This window comes from Lineus longissimus, chromosome 12, assembly GCF_910592395.1.
Source record: "Lineus longissimus chromosome 12, tnLinLong1.2, whole genome shotgun sequence".
In the NCBI taxonomy this organism is placed as follows: domain Eukaryota; kingdom Metazoa; phylum Nemertea; class Pilidiophora; order Heteronemertea; family Lineidae; genus Lineus; species Lineus longissimus.
In genome coordinates, this window is record NC_088319.1 from 10,489,493 (window position 1) to 10,505,824 (window position 16,332).

General features: G+C 42.3%; 1 protein-coding gene across 2 annotated transcripts in view; it reads left to right on the plus strand.

Annotated features, from left to right (window-relative positions):
• Positions 1-16,332, plus strand: part of LOC135497221 (potassium voltage-gated channel subfamily C member 1-like) — a 108,577-nt gene that overhangs the window by 32,714 nt on the left and 59,531 nt on the right. The window contains exon 1 of one of the 2 annotated variants that reach the window (XM_064786977.1): positions 15,748-16,262. The exons of the other annotated variant lie outside the window; for it this stretch is intronic. Within the exon in view, the coding sequence (XP_064643047.1) occupies positions 15,770-16,262 (493 nt within the window). The 5' untranslated portion in view covers positions 15,748-15,769. Of the gene's footprint in view, positions 1-15,747; positions 16,263-16,332 lie in introns of those variants that run through there. 2 annotated transcript variants of the gene reach the window in all.

Consider the following 16,332-nt stretch of genomic DNA (forward strand, 5'->3'; position numbering starts at 1 on the left):
GTACAGGGTATATATATCAATGTGAATCGGATTTTCTTTCATTCGGATACATCCCGTCGGCTATGGGCCGTGAAAACCGCAAAAAAAGCGGTCGTACCTCGAATAGACGTTGGGTGGCGCTTTACATGTTTTTCGGTGCGCGGTCGTGCCTCAAATAGACGTCTTCACATGTTTTTGTAAGCGGTCGTCGCTCGTGCAAACTTGTCTTGCATGTTTTTGTGAAAGAGGACGTCGGAGAACGCGGTCGTACCTCAAATAGACGTCTTCACATGTTTTTGTAAGCGGTCGTATCACATATAGACGTTGGGTGGCGCTCGCGCAAACTTGCCTCACATGTTTTTGTGAAAGAGGACGTAGAAGAACGCGGTCGTATAAAAAAACAGACGTTGGGTGGCGCTCGAGACGGGTCATCCTATTTTGCGTCCAGTGGCGACCAGTGGCGTCCAACGCGAAATAATAGGGTGTGTATGGTTAAAAATGTTTTCAAGCTCCTAAACACTTTCAATAAACAAGATTTAGAAGTTTGGTGGAGTTTGCAAACCTAGTTTTTGAATAATCATCACCAGAAAACGATCTTAGTATGCGTCCAGCAAAAGTACTGGACGCCATGTTTGTTTTAGCTGCCGTTCCTTGGGTTTATAGAAAAAGCGGAATCGGGATCTGGCATCAGGTTGGCATACTAAGATCGTTTTCTGGTGATGATTATTCAAAAACTAGGTCGCCACTGGACGCAAAATAGGATGACCCGTCTCGAGCGCCACCCAACGTCTGTTTTTTTATACGACCGCGTTCTTCGACGTCCTCTTTCACAAAAACATTCAAGACAAGTTTGCGCGAGCGACGACCGCTTACAAAAACATGTGAAGACGTCTATTTGAGGCACGACCGCGTTCTCCGACGTCCTCTTTCACAAAAACATGCAAGACAAGTTTGCGCGAGCGACGACCGCTTACAAAAACATGTGAAGACGTCTATTTGAGGCACGACCGCGCACCGAAAAACGCGCCACCCAACGTCTATTCGAGGTACGACCGCTTTTTTGCGGTTTTCAGGGCCCATAGTCGGCATTGAAATATGCACTTGTCCGCCATATACAACAAAGAAGTGGGCTTTTGGTATATTCCTTCGTGTTAGTAAAGCAGAGTCTTCCTATTGACGCCCTTGTAAATTTGGGACTTCAATGTCTAAGTGCGTGTCGAGAAAGTATTGTCGTCCGTTCTTTTCGGGCTAACCTTTGTAAATATTCAGATCCCAAACGCAGTAGTGCAGTATTCTCTTTAACACGTTATAGACGTTGTTGGTACCGACCGAGTGATGTTGGTCAGCACGATTACGTAAATCAACTTTTTGGCCGCGACGCGTTAATTTGACCCCTGACTGACCGCAATATTTAGGCTACTGAACTGAAACTTCATTATTATTTCCTTTTATAGAGAAGAAATTTATAATTCATCAAAAAAATATGTATTTATTATGAAAAACACATCCATACCGGTGACTTAGACCATGTATCAGAAATTCAAATTCAATTTTTTCAATACAACCTAGTCTCGCAGACTGAATTATGTAACCATGAACGAATAAATGATGGCCCGATGGTTCATGCGACCAGTGACGTTTATTGAAAAACTCTGATGTGACCATGCGTTTCCATCAAATAATCATTGGCCCATTGTAGAATAGACATGATGATTATCTACTTCCTCTAAGATCTAGCTAGGTTGGTCATACTGAAATTCCAGCGGTATTTCCTCCGTTGCCTCCGCGACGCGCTTAGCAATGTCAACAGATTGAGGGTCAAGAATGTTCTATTGCAATTTGCGAGGTTGGATATCGGAATACCGACAGAAGATGCATTAATGACTGCAAGCCTTGATATGTATACGTGATCTCCTGAGGTTGCGAGATGCAGGTGAGAACACGCAGGATATCAATGAGGTAATACGCCGACCTGTTACGCGGATATCCATTTTGAGGGGGTCACATTTCAGGAACTTCCTTGTAATCTATACACAGCTGGTAATCCGATTTGTGAAAGCTAAAAATATACACTTTTTCACCTTATGACAAAATTCTGATCTGTAGAATTCAAGCACCTTCTCACTTTCGCACCGGGCACTACTAAACTATGATGATGTTATTGATTTACATGGATTAAAAAAATTAATCACCATCATAGATTCTATGCCGGAAGCATTTTCCTGTGTAGCAGTGAGAGCAGAACTATAATTTTTGATTTATTATACGTGTATGTGATTTCATAAACAAGGTCCGCAGCGTATTGATGACCAACCAAATTGACTTTTGAGTAAACATATTGCTATGTGATATCCGCGCCACGGACAGATCCCGGGACAAACTCGATTTGTGGAGAAGGCTAGAAGCTGTTAGCGGAGACCAGTGAGAGGATCAGATGGGCCGCGCGCAGAAGGTGCGGAAGTTGACGAATTTTTGCCCCAGTGCATCCAAACAACGGAGTCATTTGCAAGTGAGAACAACACTTTTTTTGGTGGCATGATTCTGAATTCTGCCGCGGCATAATTCACTAAATCCGATGTTTTGATTGGTTGATTGATGGTGCACCACAATTCCTGTCTCCCTCTGTGCCTATTGAGCGGCGGTTGTTGTTGCCGGATCTGAATGAATGCATTAGAACGCTGAAAGTCTGGCAATCGAATTGATGCATACGAGGCTTCCAGTGGTTATTCAATAGTGTTCCATTTAGTTTTTTCGAGCACTTTTATGCGTTCAATCAGATCTATATTTTGAGGTTTTCAGTACGATGTTCACGTACGACATATATCTACGCAAAATACGGTAACAAGGGCCTAATTGGGGTCTGTCGGTAAATTCATCAGTGTCACCAGCTGAAATGATCATTTATTTAGCTGCAGGTACATAAGTACATAATTGCGACTCACACGTGCATACAGGGGCTAGATATGGACATTCCTGTGATGGTTCTGGGATGGATATGTTGACAATTTGCTTGTTTCGTTCGGAATTTTGTGCAGGATTGGATACCAAAGACTTGTTCGCAATTAAAGGCCCGACACATTCTCCAAGCAGACTTAGGGATATTAGTATTCTCTCAGCCATGACCGAACATACGTTCGTTTCAGACGATTCGCAGTAAATAGCTTTCGAATGTGGAATATTATGGCCATATAGTGCATAAACTGCGACAGGAATTGCCCGAAAACATGCACAAACTATAGCTCTTACGTGCAGGAGACATTGCAATTCTATATTTCCACTCGTCGATATGATGATATGTAGTCCTAATATAAGTTCTTTACTGGGAGTAATACATTGGTCCATGAAAGAGTCACATGCCTTTTGTATCAGGTCCGCGCAGAGATACGCTACAAGAAAAACAATTCCCTAGTGTGACCTTGTTAAGGGTTGCAGTCCGTGGTATTGTGTAGTACCTTTTGTGTAATCAGTGTTCATTGTTCGCTGGCGATCGCTGGAACCTGTACACTAAAGATAACCTTGCCGATCCACCGTCGTTGTGCCTATATCCATCCTTCATAGGGTGAAAGGTGGAGACTTCACGACTGATATTCACCGCCGATAAGTCGACATAGAGATAACTTCAACGCTACCTTTGGGGTTGTGTAGTTATAGGGTTGGACTCTGTGTAAACCTGTGAGTTTACTATACATAGTCTATTTTCAGGATTTAACCTACTTACGATTAACAGTGTTCAATTAATGTGATATTGGTCATATCAATGTGATATCATTCAACTCTTGCTAACGATGGGTTTGTCAAAACGTTATTTGAAGGAAAGTGACCGTCACGATGAAGGAACGGAGTCGATATATTTAAACGATTATGTCGGAGGTAAGGGAGTCTCTCCTCATATCGCTCGTCTTGTTTCAGGTTTTGCACTATGCCTGTGATCTGTACCTCTGTTTGGCTTATTATAAATCGCGAGATGCGGAATGCGAAATCGCGAGATGCCAACCTCGTTGAGGGTACCATGCGCCACAGGATGTATTGCAAATATGGAACCTGAAAAGGTGAACATTCATGAGACCGAGGCTGTAATAGGGAGCTATCTTTGGTTTGATTGACCCATTGAAATAGTCTCCGCTATGCGATGTGTGGAATTTAACCTAATTTATCATGGCCGGGTCTATTTGGCAAGCCGCTCGCCGAACAGGCATCTTTTTTTGTCCTGTTTGGAGAGCCGCTTGCCAAACAGCACGAAAAAGCCACCCTGTTCGGCCAGCCGGGCTTGCCAAACAGGTAAAAAATCTACCCTGTTTGGCGAGCTGGAGACTTTACTTTAATATCAATGAGTTCGGCTCTCCATTCAGGACAAGAAAAAGTCGCTGTTTGGTAAGCCGGTGTATAAATGTTTTTGAGTGTTTCTGTTTTTGAGTGTTTCCCCTCATTGTTTGGGAACGCTCAAAATAGATTGACGAGTTTTTCTGTGTATCCCCCCTATTGAAAAGTCATGGTCTCTCTAGCTGCCTATTGTTTGGAAACACTGAAACATGGGGAACAACCACAGATGTTACACCGGGCTTGCCTAGTAGTTCCATTTATTATAGCCTAGTTTCGATGGTCAGACTATCCCGCGCTAAGTGCATGCCCTGTGTTATCGGTCAGTCATATGTGTGGTGACTTGTGCCGCCAGGCGTAACGGGAAAGTAATCTTGATACATGCAGCATCCTGAACCTCGTGGTATTATACTCACAGTACATCTTGATAAGTTGCAAAAACCTTTGTCGTCAAGATGAACATGCAGTTGCATGTAGCCTTTGTATTGTCTTCGGACCTACTATCATTGAATGGAGAAGAGGACAGCAGCATCAGAAATGGTGATTGTCATTGTCCAGGGAAGCCGAAAATCTTGTGGCAGAAAATAATGATTTCTCATCTCGCGGTTTATAATAAGCCCCTCTGTTTTATTTATTTATCTATTGAACCACAGCAATAGAATGCACAGCTGAGATATTCACATGGCCCAGAGAGGGCAGTTATTAGGCCTACACACGGCATAGGGTATGGGGTTTGGGGAAGGATGACATAAAAGTATGCAACTAACGGTCACCTGAAACGTTTTATTAAAATGTTAACTTGGGGTATAAATTATAGGGCATAACATAAGAAACACAAGTGTGAAAACCGCATAAAATTTAAACATTTCAGGTGGTGCAGGAAGAAAAAATTGATGATGTACATTGTGTTGTACTGAAAATAAACTTTTGATAGTCTCATGCTTATATTTTAATTACCTTGGCCTCGTGTGTCATGTCAATATTTACTAAATATGCCTTTCTTCCTGAATCAAGTTTTGTAATTCTAGCCTCCAAATTCAATAATATATATGTAATCAGTCTGTTTACTCTTGGAAAAGTAAATATGACAAGCCTTTGGATAATAACTACGGCCTTCGACTCATATCATACTGAATGTGCCTATTTCTGTGGGTAGTTTTGCACGGAAATCTCACCACCTCTCAATTCAGAGGCCCTTGGTGCCGAACAATGTCAGCAACATCGTGATGACTGCGATTGTTTGCATTTTTCACAGGTTGACAGCCAAAACCACATGTTCATTAATTATCCATTATCATGTACACTATAGTGGATATACTGCGTGTGACAAACTGAATTTGAGACTTTTGTTTTCATAATATAGGCCTACTGTGTCACCACAAACCGGTTCAGTGGCGCTCTACAAATGGCCCATTGCATTTGTAATAGGCCAATGTAACAGACGCACGAGCGACGACACAGTATACCCTTAAGTTCAACAAATTGTACATGATGGATGTACTACTACTTTGTACTAATGACTTTGACAATTTCGATTTCAAATATTTCCTAAGTTAACAAATTACTTGATAAATATCACCAACAAAAATAGACCCTCCATCTCGGGTTCAGGCATTCCAAAATCGAAGGACCAGCAGCTCCTTTAAAACATTCTTGCTTCATCCAGTCGGCAAGAGTGCCCATAAGATCCCTATAGGCGACTTTGTAAAACCTAATCTGGCCTACCTGACTTAGTCACGCCTATATAGCTGCAATTCATTTAGGAGATATCATAAACCAAAACTGACAAATATATTCTACAACACCCAGTATATATGTTGTCTACAATGGTAGTAATGGAACAATGCAGCACACATTGACAATAACACGTGTTATGGATGATTTCCTTTTGATATCCTTTGCAGTATGTGACGTATTCGCTTATAGGGTACACATAAGGATATTTACACTTCTATTGAGAGAGAATTGACCCAGTTTAGGTCCCCTTAAGTATAGTATACTTCGAGTGTCGCCAACGGGAGTAGATGGTTCGAGGCTACATTGTCTAAGCCAGTGCAAATACAGTTGCAAATATGCAGTTCTTTGCAATAATTTCGAACCAAACCGGGTCCGTCTTTGCGTTACAACAAAGAAGCAGGTAAGATACATGTACGTAAAGAAAAAGGTAAAACATTTCGTTATCATCTTTGCTTCAATGGTGATGGTTCGTTTGCATAATTTCTGGTGCAAAAAAGCAAGGAGAAAATCGACAACAAGTCCTGTCTTTTTCCATCTCCGGTCGAGTGCTGTCACGGTTTCTGTCGCGTTATCGTTTACTTGCCCTCTCATAGATACTCTGGTACAAGGGACCACAGCTTTTAGTCGCATAAACCCTCTATTAATACACTGTGTTCTGGTTCTGTTAATTAATCGGCAATCCTCCAGCTGCAGTATGGCGTCGATGAGTGTGTTGTGAAAAGATCCTGGGTCTGGGCCTTGAATCGAACCCAGACCCTATAGTACGCCGTGGTAGCGCATAGCCATCTGTGTTATTAAACTACACGTACTAAGATATGAGGCTCCTCAAGCAAAACAAACCAACAGCCACCCACACATACTACCCAAAAACATAGCCTTGTTGGCTTGGCAGGAGTTAGTATACCTGGTCGGACAATTCCACAGGAAGTCTCACCAAAGTATGGTGTCGGAAATCCCAGATCGATGACTGTAAGAAGTGAAGCCAATCACTGGTTCGCATATAGCCATGGTCAGATGATGGCAGACAGATAATCTGGCGAATCACAGCCACTGCACTCCATAATAATTCTGATTAGTCAGATCCAGAAACCTCGTCCCGTACCACTGAACTGGTAATATTGATTTTGATGTGAGCCCGCGTCTGATGCCTGATTATGCCATTAATCTCGCCCCGAAATACTCGAACTATTTGTCCATTAATTTTGATCACTGTTTCATGGAATTGTTGTTTAATTCAACGGGTCATAGCAGGTCAATGATATGATGTACTTGTCGACCGCTGGGTCACATAGAAATGAATCAGTCGCGAATCGTTGGCTATTACAGAATCGTTGGCTATTACTGCATTACTGCTACTCATTTATGGTTAGCGATACAGTTGACGTCATTTTCGCCTGTACTCGGCGGTACTCGTAAAATTCCGGAAGGCCGAGAATATGAGGTAGCATCATTAGCCTCTCACGTTTATTGGTCTCTGAATTACCCCCGAAAAGCATTGTGGGTATATTTCGCACAAAATTTGCTAAAATACTTTGTTTAAAGAATTTTTCTCTAGTTTTCGGATTTATATGAAGCAGTCAGTAAACCAAAATTGTTTTAATCAATTTTGGTTTCAAATCTTAGATCTTGTCTTGCTAATAGCACTGTCTCACAGTAACCGCGGATGTAGTGCTATACACCCGTGCAGTAACCAATGCTTACGTATGTTAATTTTCACCAAAACGCTGGTGGGTGCGATGGACATAGGTTAGGGGTAGGTTTGGTGTATCACACCTGGTACCAATGATGTCGTTTTGTGGACCATTGTTTTGTAACATCAAATGTAATTTTTATTGAAATGATATCGTTATCGTTCCTTGCTACTGTGTTGATGATCCTGCTTATCAACGATTGGTGTCTAAGGTCACCTCTGACGCATCCTGACGTAATCAGTGGCTTTATGTTTACCCTGCCTCTCGATATTTCAAGGAGTATCAAAAACCTGTATCTCCGGATGCCTCTGGCGTGGGCTATCGAAGAGCTGTTGTTAAGATAAGGATAAGGACAAGAACCCGTCTATATAACTGACATTAGAAAAAACCAGTCCCGTGTTACACTGGCATACGCTGTTGTACGCAGAGATCGACATAATTTTTTGTGCATCAGCGTACACCATCGTGTTGGTGAAAATTCACATACTTCGGCATAAGTTACGTCATTGTGTGACAGCGGCATAAAAAGGGGGTAGTTGTAAAACAAGAAACACAGAAACGAAACAGAAACACAGAAACGCAGAAACGAAACGCAGAAACGAAAATCAAACGGGTTTTCATAAAAGTTGGAATCAAGCGGCACGCCGATACTTTCCTTGCCCAATCCGTTGTTATTGTCGTTTAAAAGTAAAATCTGAGGTTGGTGGGTTGCGGCCAGCCGGAATGCAATAGAGTTGTTGAGGGGATACATGGAGCAACTTGGGGGGGGGGGGGAGGGGGCGGCACGATATGGGTGAAGTCTTTTGAGGTGGTGGTGTAGTACTTTGGTAGGTTCGATTCGATTCCTACAGCATGTTATTTTAAATGAAGGTGCAGTGCAACATCTTGCCTTGTAGTGTTCAATTTACATGAAGTACCAGGATCATCCTACAAATCCCGTCTGATGCAGCACTTAATGCAAGGTACGGTACCAGTACATGGGTGAATCATTTCGACGTTATGTGAGACGTGAGAGACCAATTTTGGCGACTAGAATAGAGTAAAGTGGGGGGGGGCACTAGACTTGGACTTGGAGTAACTCAATCTTGCCTGCCCAGCTGCTGCCTTTAAATAGTCCCTTTAAATATCTGTTTATGTTAATGAGGTTGCAGTAGGGAAGTTCAGCCTAGTGTCGTGCACAGGCCATGGAATGTACAAAAGAACAGGACTCGCTATTCGAAGGACTATTTTCTATTTACGCCGTGTAGTACATACATGTAGTGTATTGGCACGATCAAGGCCGGATGCTGCCAATCTGCGCACACGTTGATGAGGCTAAAAGGGGTATTGGGAAATGAGCATTCCTCCTTCCATTCCGACTGAATACCAGTTTTAGTTACACCCGCGTTCGCGGCCACATGGCAACAAGATGGAGTCTGCAGACCAGAATTCGCCACAAGACTGGTTTCTGCGTTTCGTTTCTGTGTTTCTGTGTTTCTGTTTCGTTTCTGTGTTTCTTGTTTTACAACTACCCATAAAAAGGCGACTTTGAGCAACATACTGCATATCGTAAATGGTCAATGGAGACCTGAGCTAACCTTCAGCTCCCGACACCTTGCATGCCACAAAACCGCTTACGCTTATCAGCGAGCTGGTGTTTCTGTATAACATCGAGTTCGTGAGTTGAGGAACAAGGCAAACACCGTACCTCAGTGTAAAGTCACGCATTGTTGCCAAGTGTGAAATCTGCGCCCTTGGCTAAAAACACAAAGCAGAGACGAGTATAGTCCATGTAACCTCGAACCTATCCGTTCCTGGTTTTTCACTTGGCTCGAAGTTACCCAACTTTGTGAAAAACACGTGATCGGACACCGGACACCGGAAGCCAACGCCCCCAAGTCTAGTTCATGACGAGTGAAATGCCGTCAAGTACCAGTCTCTGTAATGAGTGAATGGAGGAGACTGGTGAAAGAGTCTGACAAGAGTAAAAAATGTACCTTATACATTACGTTATTTTGCCCTTACATCGCAGTTAAAAGAGCTCTGGCCTAGCCCAATCGTGTATATTCATTAACCTGCATGTAAGCCCGCTTGCAGCAAGGCCTACATTCTAATTGGTGTACTATTTCACCCTTTAGTACATTTTTTTTATATTTCTGAGACACCCTGTCATGCATTGTGTTTTGTTATTTCTAAGACACCCTCTAATATATTTTTTTCCTTCTGGGTCACCTTGTAGTACATTGTGTTTCATTCCTTCTTCGACACCCGGTAGTACATTTGTTTCCATTCTGGGACAGCCTGTAGAATATTGTGTTTTATTCATTCTGGGACACCCTGTGATACATTGTTTTTTATTCCTTCTTGGACAGCCTGTAGAATATTGTGTTTTATTCATTCTGAAACACCCTGTAGTGCCTTTGTTTCCTTCTTTCTGGGACACCCTTTTGTACATTTTGTTTTGAACCAGGTGGTTTTCACTAACGTCGATGAGATTTAGGCCTTGCATTATCAATGTACATGAAAAAGCATGTGCAGGATTTCGGATGAAACCTTATCTGATGAATGTTTTTGCTATCAAAGTTTGAAGTAGCAGTATGTAATATCCTTCCTAATTTTTGTTTACTCAAAACAAACGGAATTCCTATCCCGAGTTCAACCAGAGTTCACGAAGAAGTTGGCAATGTATTTATTGTAATCAACGATAGTTAACTACCAATCAAGTGTGTCCAGATGTAGTCATCATGTTAAATTTATCGATTTGACTTTACAGTTGAGGTCAGAAGTTTACATACACCTGGGTCGAAAACATTCAACTCAAATTTTCAAAAGGTTTCATTGTACTTACAAAAACGATTTTGATGTGATAATATACCTCAGAGGTCTGCTGTATTTTCTTACTGCATTCGTTTATTTCAGTTTCTTTATTTCAGAATTATTTGACATAGTTTGATATCTCTATTGAAACCAGTGGGTCAAAAGTTTACATATACATGTACCAAGTGAAACTCTAAAAACACAACCTTGAATCAAGAAGAAATTGACATCTAGGGCCTCACATTGGCTGAGTTCGACTGTAACTCTAGGGTCGGCTTAGAGTTCCTCAGGCGATGACATCATGCCTTAAATGCGCATGTCGAGTAGGGGTAGCACGCGAACGCAGTCGAGTCGGTTCGGGTTGATTTGGTTTGTTTAAACATGGCGGATATAGCGGCAATATACGAATTTTTAGACTTCATTTTTCCCAATAGTACAATAGATGTAGAGCTGACAAGTCAAGAACATTTATGGACACTATGTTTGTTCGCCAGAAGGAAATGGGTGCCCAAAATAACTGGATTTGCAGAAAATGTTATCCCGCAATTCAGTTTGCAGGACTTCAGAGCCCACTTCAGAGTTGGAAGGGGGGTGTTCGAGACACTTTTGACCGAACTTTATCCCGATCTGGTTTCCGAACATGTCGGTGGTACAGCTATCAATATTTATCAACAGCGTTATTACAGGAGTACACAATATTGGATATAACAATGTAAAAATCACGAATTTATCCCTTACGTTTTCGAGGCCGCCATTTTGTCACGTGGTTTTTGTCGAGTCTGCTGAGTTCAACGCTCATGCCATCGAGGGTTGAGCCCGAGTAGCTAACTAGGTCAGATATGACGTCACTCGGGTCGGTACCCGCGGAAAAAATGAAGTTCGACTGGAGCTCGACCCGACCGAGTCCAACCTCGGGTTACAGTCGAACTCTGCCATATGATTTCACAGGCCATTGGCCACTATAGAAATTATGTAATAACCCAAGCGTTCTTTAGGGGCTATATAAAAAGGCGTTTCTATAGTGTATAGCCCATTCCAGTGTTCACAAGCATTGAGACAAGATGGGTAAATCCAAAGAGCACAGCCAAGACCTTAGAAGACGTGTGGTTGATCTTCACAAGGCAGGGTCCTCACTAGGCCACATTGCTAGGCAGTTGAATCTACCCAGGTCTTCCGTTCAGACCATCGTCAAGAAGTACAGGGACCTCGGGACCACATTAACCAAGCCAAGGAGCGGAAGAAAACGGAAACTGACCCCCAAAGATGAATAGACCGTGGTGCGCAAGGTGAAGATCAACCCCAGGTCAACAAAAAAGCAAATTTGCAAACATCTCCAGGATGCAGGAGTGAGTGTCTCAGGATCCACAGTGAAGCGCGTTCTTCATCGAGCTGGACTGAAGGGATATCGCCCCAGGAAGAAGCCACTGCTTAAAGATCGGCACCGAAAAGCAAGACAGGAGTTTGCAAAGAAACATCAATACAAACCGACAGCATTTTGGAGGAATGTTATGTGGTCAGATGAGACGAAAATTGAGCTGTTTGGTCATAATTACCAGCGGTACATATAGCGTGAACAGGGTGAAGCCTTCAACCCTAAAAACACCGTCCCAACCGTAAATCATGGTGGTGGCAGCATCATGCTTTGGGGTTGCTTTGCTGCATCAGGAATGGGAAGACTCCAGAAAATAGATGATATCATGAAAAAAGAACACTACATCCAGATTCTTGATGACAATGTCAAGGCCTCTGCCCAAATGTTGAAGCTTGGTGGGGGTTAGAGTTTTCAGCAAGACAATGATCCCAAGCATACGACGAAAGTAGTCACCAAATGGTTTAAGGACAACAAGGTGAAGACTTTAGAGTGGCCTTCACAAAGCCCAGATTTAAATCCAATCGAAAATCTTTGGACTGAACTTAAGAAGTGGGTCAGAGCAAGGAAGCCAACAGATTTGACTGAATTACATAACTTCTGCCAGGAGGAATGGCCCAAAATTCCCCAAGAGTATTGTAAGAAACTTGTAGATGACTATCCCAAACGTCTGAGTCAGGTGATTGCTGTAAAAGGCAATGCTACCAAGTATTGAAGTATTACTGTATGTAAACTTTTGACCCACTGGTTTTGATAGAGATATCAAACTCTGTCAAATAATTCTGAAATAAAGAAACAGAAATAAATGAATGCAGTAAGAAAATAAAGTAGACCTCTGAGGTATATTATCACATCAAAATCGTTTTTGTAAGTACAATGAAACATTTTGAAAATTTGAGTTGAATGTTTTCGACCCAGGTGTATGTAAACTTCTGACTTCAACAGTATATCGCGTTGTCAATTTTCCTAACGGCATCAAAGAAGGATTTGTTGTGCGGCGTTATATTTGGATGAGATATGCATAAAAGCTTTGGGGATTTTGTCGCTGTTTGATGGTACTTTCCTTAAATGCATTCTAATAATAGAGGTGCTACCCTGGATTGGATTTGGAGACGTAATCCCTGTGAAACCCCATCGTCGCCATATTGCAAAATCAGTCCGCGTCACCACCACATGAATATTGTGACGAGGTCGCGCAGGCGGCAGAGTGAATTGGCAAAAAATAGCTCTCAACAAAATAATCTTACATTTCGATATTTGTGCGGTGTTTTCTTTTGAGTTGATAAAGAATGTTTGTAGCTGATTTTAAGGTTAAGGATAGCCGTTTGGAAAAACATTCGAATCCAGATCGAAAAATAGAATAGTTTTTGGCGTTAATGACGTCATCAGCGGCGGATTTGCCCTGATGTTCGAGTCGATTCTCTTCAGGAATGAAGGAAAATTTTGGAAAAATAGAATAGTTTTTGGCGTTAATGACGTCATCAACGGCGGATTTGCTCTGATGTTCGAGTCGATTCTCTTCAGGAATGAAGGCAAATTTTGGAATGGCCTTGAACGATCAACGAGTTGAACTTGTTCCGTTTTAACACGACAGGGAGAGATTGCCAAAGGGCTCGGAATAGTAGTAGTGTTGATCATCTCCGTTGCAAGAAGCTCCAATAGTCGAAGATCCAAGTATCGGATATCTTAATAACTTGACAACGTTTTGTTTCAGAAGCGATCAGCAGATATTGTCTATCTTTCACCTAAATTTTCGTCTGCTCAAGAAAAATAATAGATCATTGCTACGTACTGGGTAAATCGTGTACGTTGACCACCATGATATAGCTATTGCATCGTTGGGATTTTATAATTCTCACCCCGTACCCACTTGCCAAGTCTCATAGCCATCATGGGACAGGCCAAATAATAGCTCGTTATAATTCAAGTCATCCCATGCACGTGGCTTGTTTATAATCTTAAATAAATCTCATTCCTTACATATCACACATCTGGTGTCAAGTCTTTGCCACGTCTCGTCCGCAAGATTAGTCCCCGCGGACAACACCATGTCCTTACGCGACGCCATTGTTTGCAACAACTGGCTTTGGCGAGCAGAAACGCCGCAAGGTCGAAAGTTCATGTAATACCGCGCAAAATAATAATAACATCAAATCATCCCATCTGATCTGATGTCAACAAATTGACAATGACATTAAAGCGTACGGCCGTTTGTAATAACTGTTGGTCCAGGATGCAGCTGTACACAGTGCCGTAGTGCAGTTGTTGTGCATGCGAATTTGCTGAAACTTAGTGCAAATAGTAGTTTGTAAGTCTGTCTTCACAACGGCAATGTTGAAATTTATATTCAGTTCGTGTTACGCATTTAAAACTTTTAAAATTTTTAACGAACGGCGTTGACCTTTAAACGGTCTCAGTGGATGGGGATGCTGATACTTGAGACGAGGCTTGTTAATGGTATTCATGTTGGCTGCTGCGACCATCCCGGGAAGGGGTGGTGTGGCCGTTGTATAAAACGTGTGCCTGTTTTGAACATCTGTCAGTCTGCGGGATTTCTCGGATCTCATCGCATTTGCCATGTTATATTGAGAACAGTAAAATACCTCGCAAGTTTGCTATTATGCGACCGGATTAAACGCACAAGAGTGGATCATCAGCTCATTGGAGTTCGTTACGTTGCAGAAGTGTCGAAGTTAATAATTTTCGCTGTTTTGCCGTAGGGAGGTTGGATTACGTCATAGCTGGACCAGTCACGTGCATCTCTGCAAGGGGTGAGAGGAGGTGAACTACGCGAAAAGGAACCTGTGACGTTGCACGACTGAAACGATTTGACAAGGGCTGACTTATTCATATAGGCACATAAGTGCCGAATTCGATTACAGGATTGCAAAGTAGTTATTGGATAAGTCATTACAAACTTAAACAAACCCAAAGAAGAAAATTGTGCTACAACTACATGTACGTCAAAGTAGAGAATACGACAAACACATTGTACGTCAAAATTTTCCTTGTTGGATCAGAATTAGAGATTGTGCTATTAGCTTTCAGTACTGACATTCTAGATTGCATAACCTCCCTTACCTGTTACGATATGATAATCAAATTGTGTTATAAGTCGTTTTTACACGGTGCTTTTTAGTCATCTACTCCGTCGGCTCTGTGAGTTAAAAGCCTTCAGTATACGCGTCATTAACTGAACTAACTCGCCAAAGTATCTAGGTTTTAACCCTATACAACTGATACAGGTACGCCTATTGTTAATGGCCGGTGTGGATGTGAATAAGTGAACTATATTTTCCGCCTCTTGGTGTAGAAATGAGTTGTCAGAAAGACACAATTTACGTTGCCGTTATCTCGAAGATGCCTTCCAAGTGCAAGTTTCAACAGCATTAAATTGCCTAGATGCAACTTTTCTTGCCTTCAGCGAACATATCAACTGAGATACGAAGTGCTTTTAGATTCTGACAGTGTATAAGTATCCCCTCAGTTGCGTTAATTCATACATGTCATTCCACAAGAGCTACTCTAACGCATATTGCTTCTTCGCTGAATTGCAAACGCTGGATCTCATGTGAAGATACTTGTCAATAAATCACACACGAATACTTGAGAGCCTACAATTGTGTTCGTACCACCTTTGTGGGAAGTGTTACGGTACCATATCTGTCTGTTGTCAAACGACTTTTGTCGGAAGAGAAACAATTTTCGTTGCAAGTGATGCAGCTTTTGTCGTAAGTGTCGCAGATTAACTATCGCAAATGATAAGACTTTGTTGCAAGTTGGAAATTACTGTCGCTTATGATACACGACTTGTTTGAGGCATACATTGCATTCTATATTCTATAAGTAATACATATTTCGAAGTGACTGAAGTACAGCAATGGAGCAGCACCCAATGATGCTAAGAGACATGACAGCCAGTGCGACTACGGCAAGTGGCTCAGGCAAGCCTGCCCTGCCAAGGGAACGGCGTGATTCAATCGCTGGTCCGAACCCAATGGGAGTCGTCCGACCAAAGGACAAGAAGGGTTCCATTGACTATTCTTCGTCAGGCTTCGAAAGCGCCAGTGACATCACCAGCACTCACAGCAACGAGTTTCGCTACCGGTTACCAAGTTTCAACAGAGAGATCAGGAACCACAGACGCCCGTCACTGATTAGTTCCAGTACGGTCGATAGCGCACGTGCGATGCGGAAAATATCGAAGGCTTCGATCGCCGGTCACGGTGCAATTTATGACTGTGCAAAGGCCACGGAGGCGTTCAAGAAAAGTTCCTCGGAGTATTCGACGTCAGGGGTAGACACGACAAGTCTCATGTCGGATACGATCAGCCCAGGCTTCAACGTGCTCTATAGATATGACCAAGAATTGGGTAAATATGGTTTATTGCTATCATTTGGTGTCAGCCTTTAGTCGTTTGTTGGACCTTCGAGCAGGCAAAG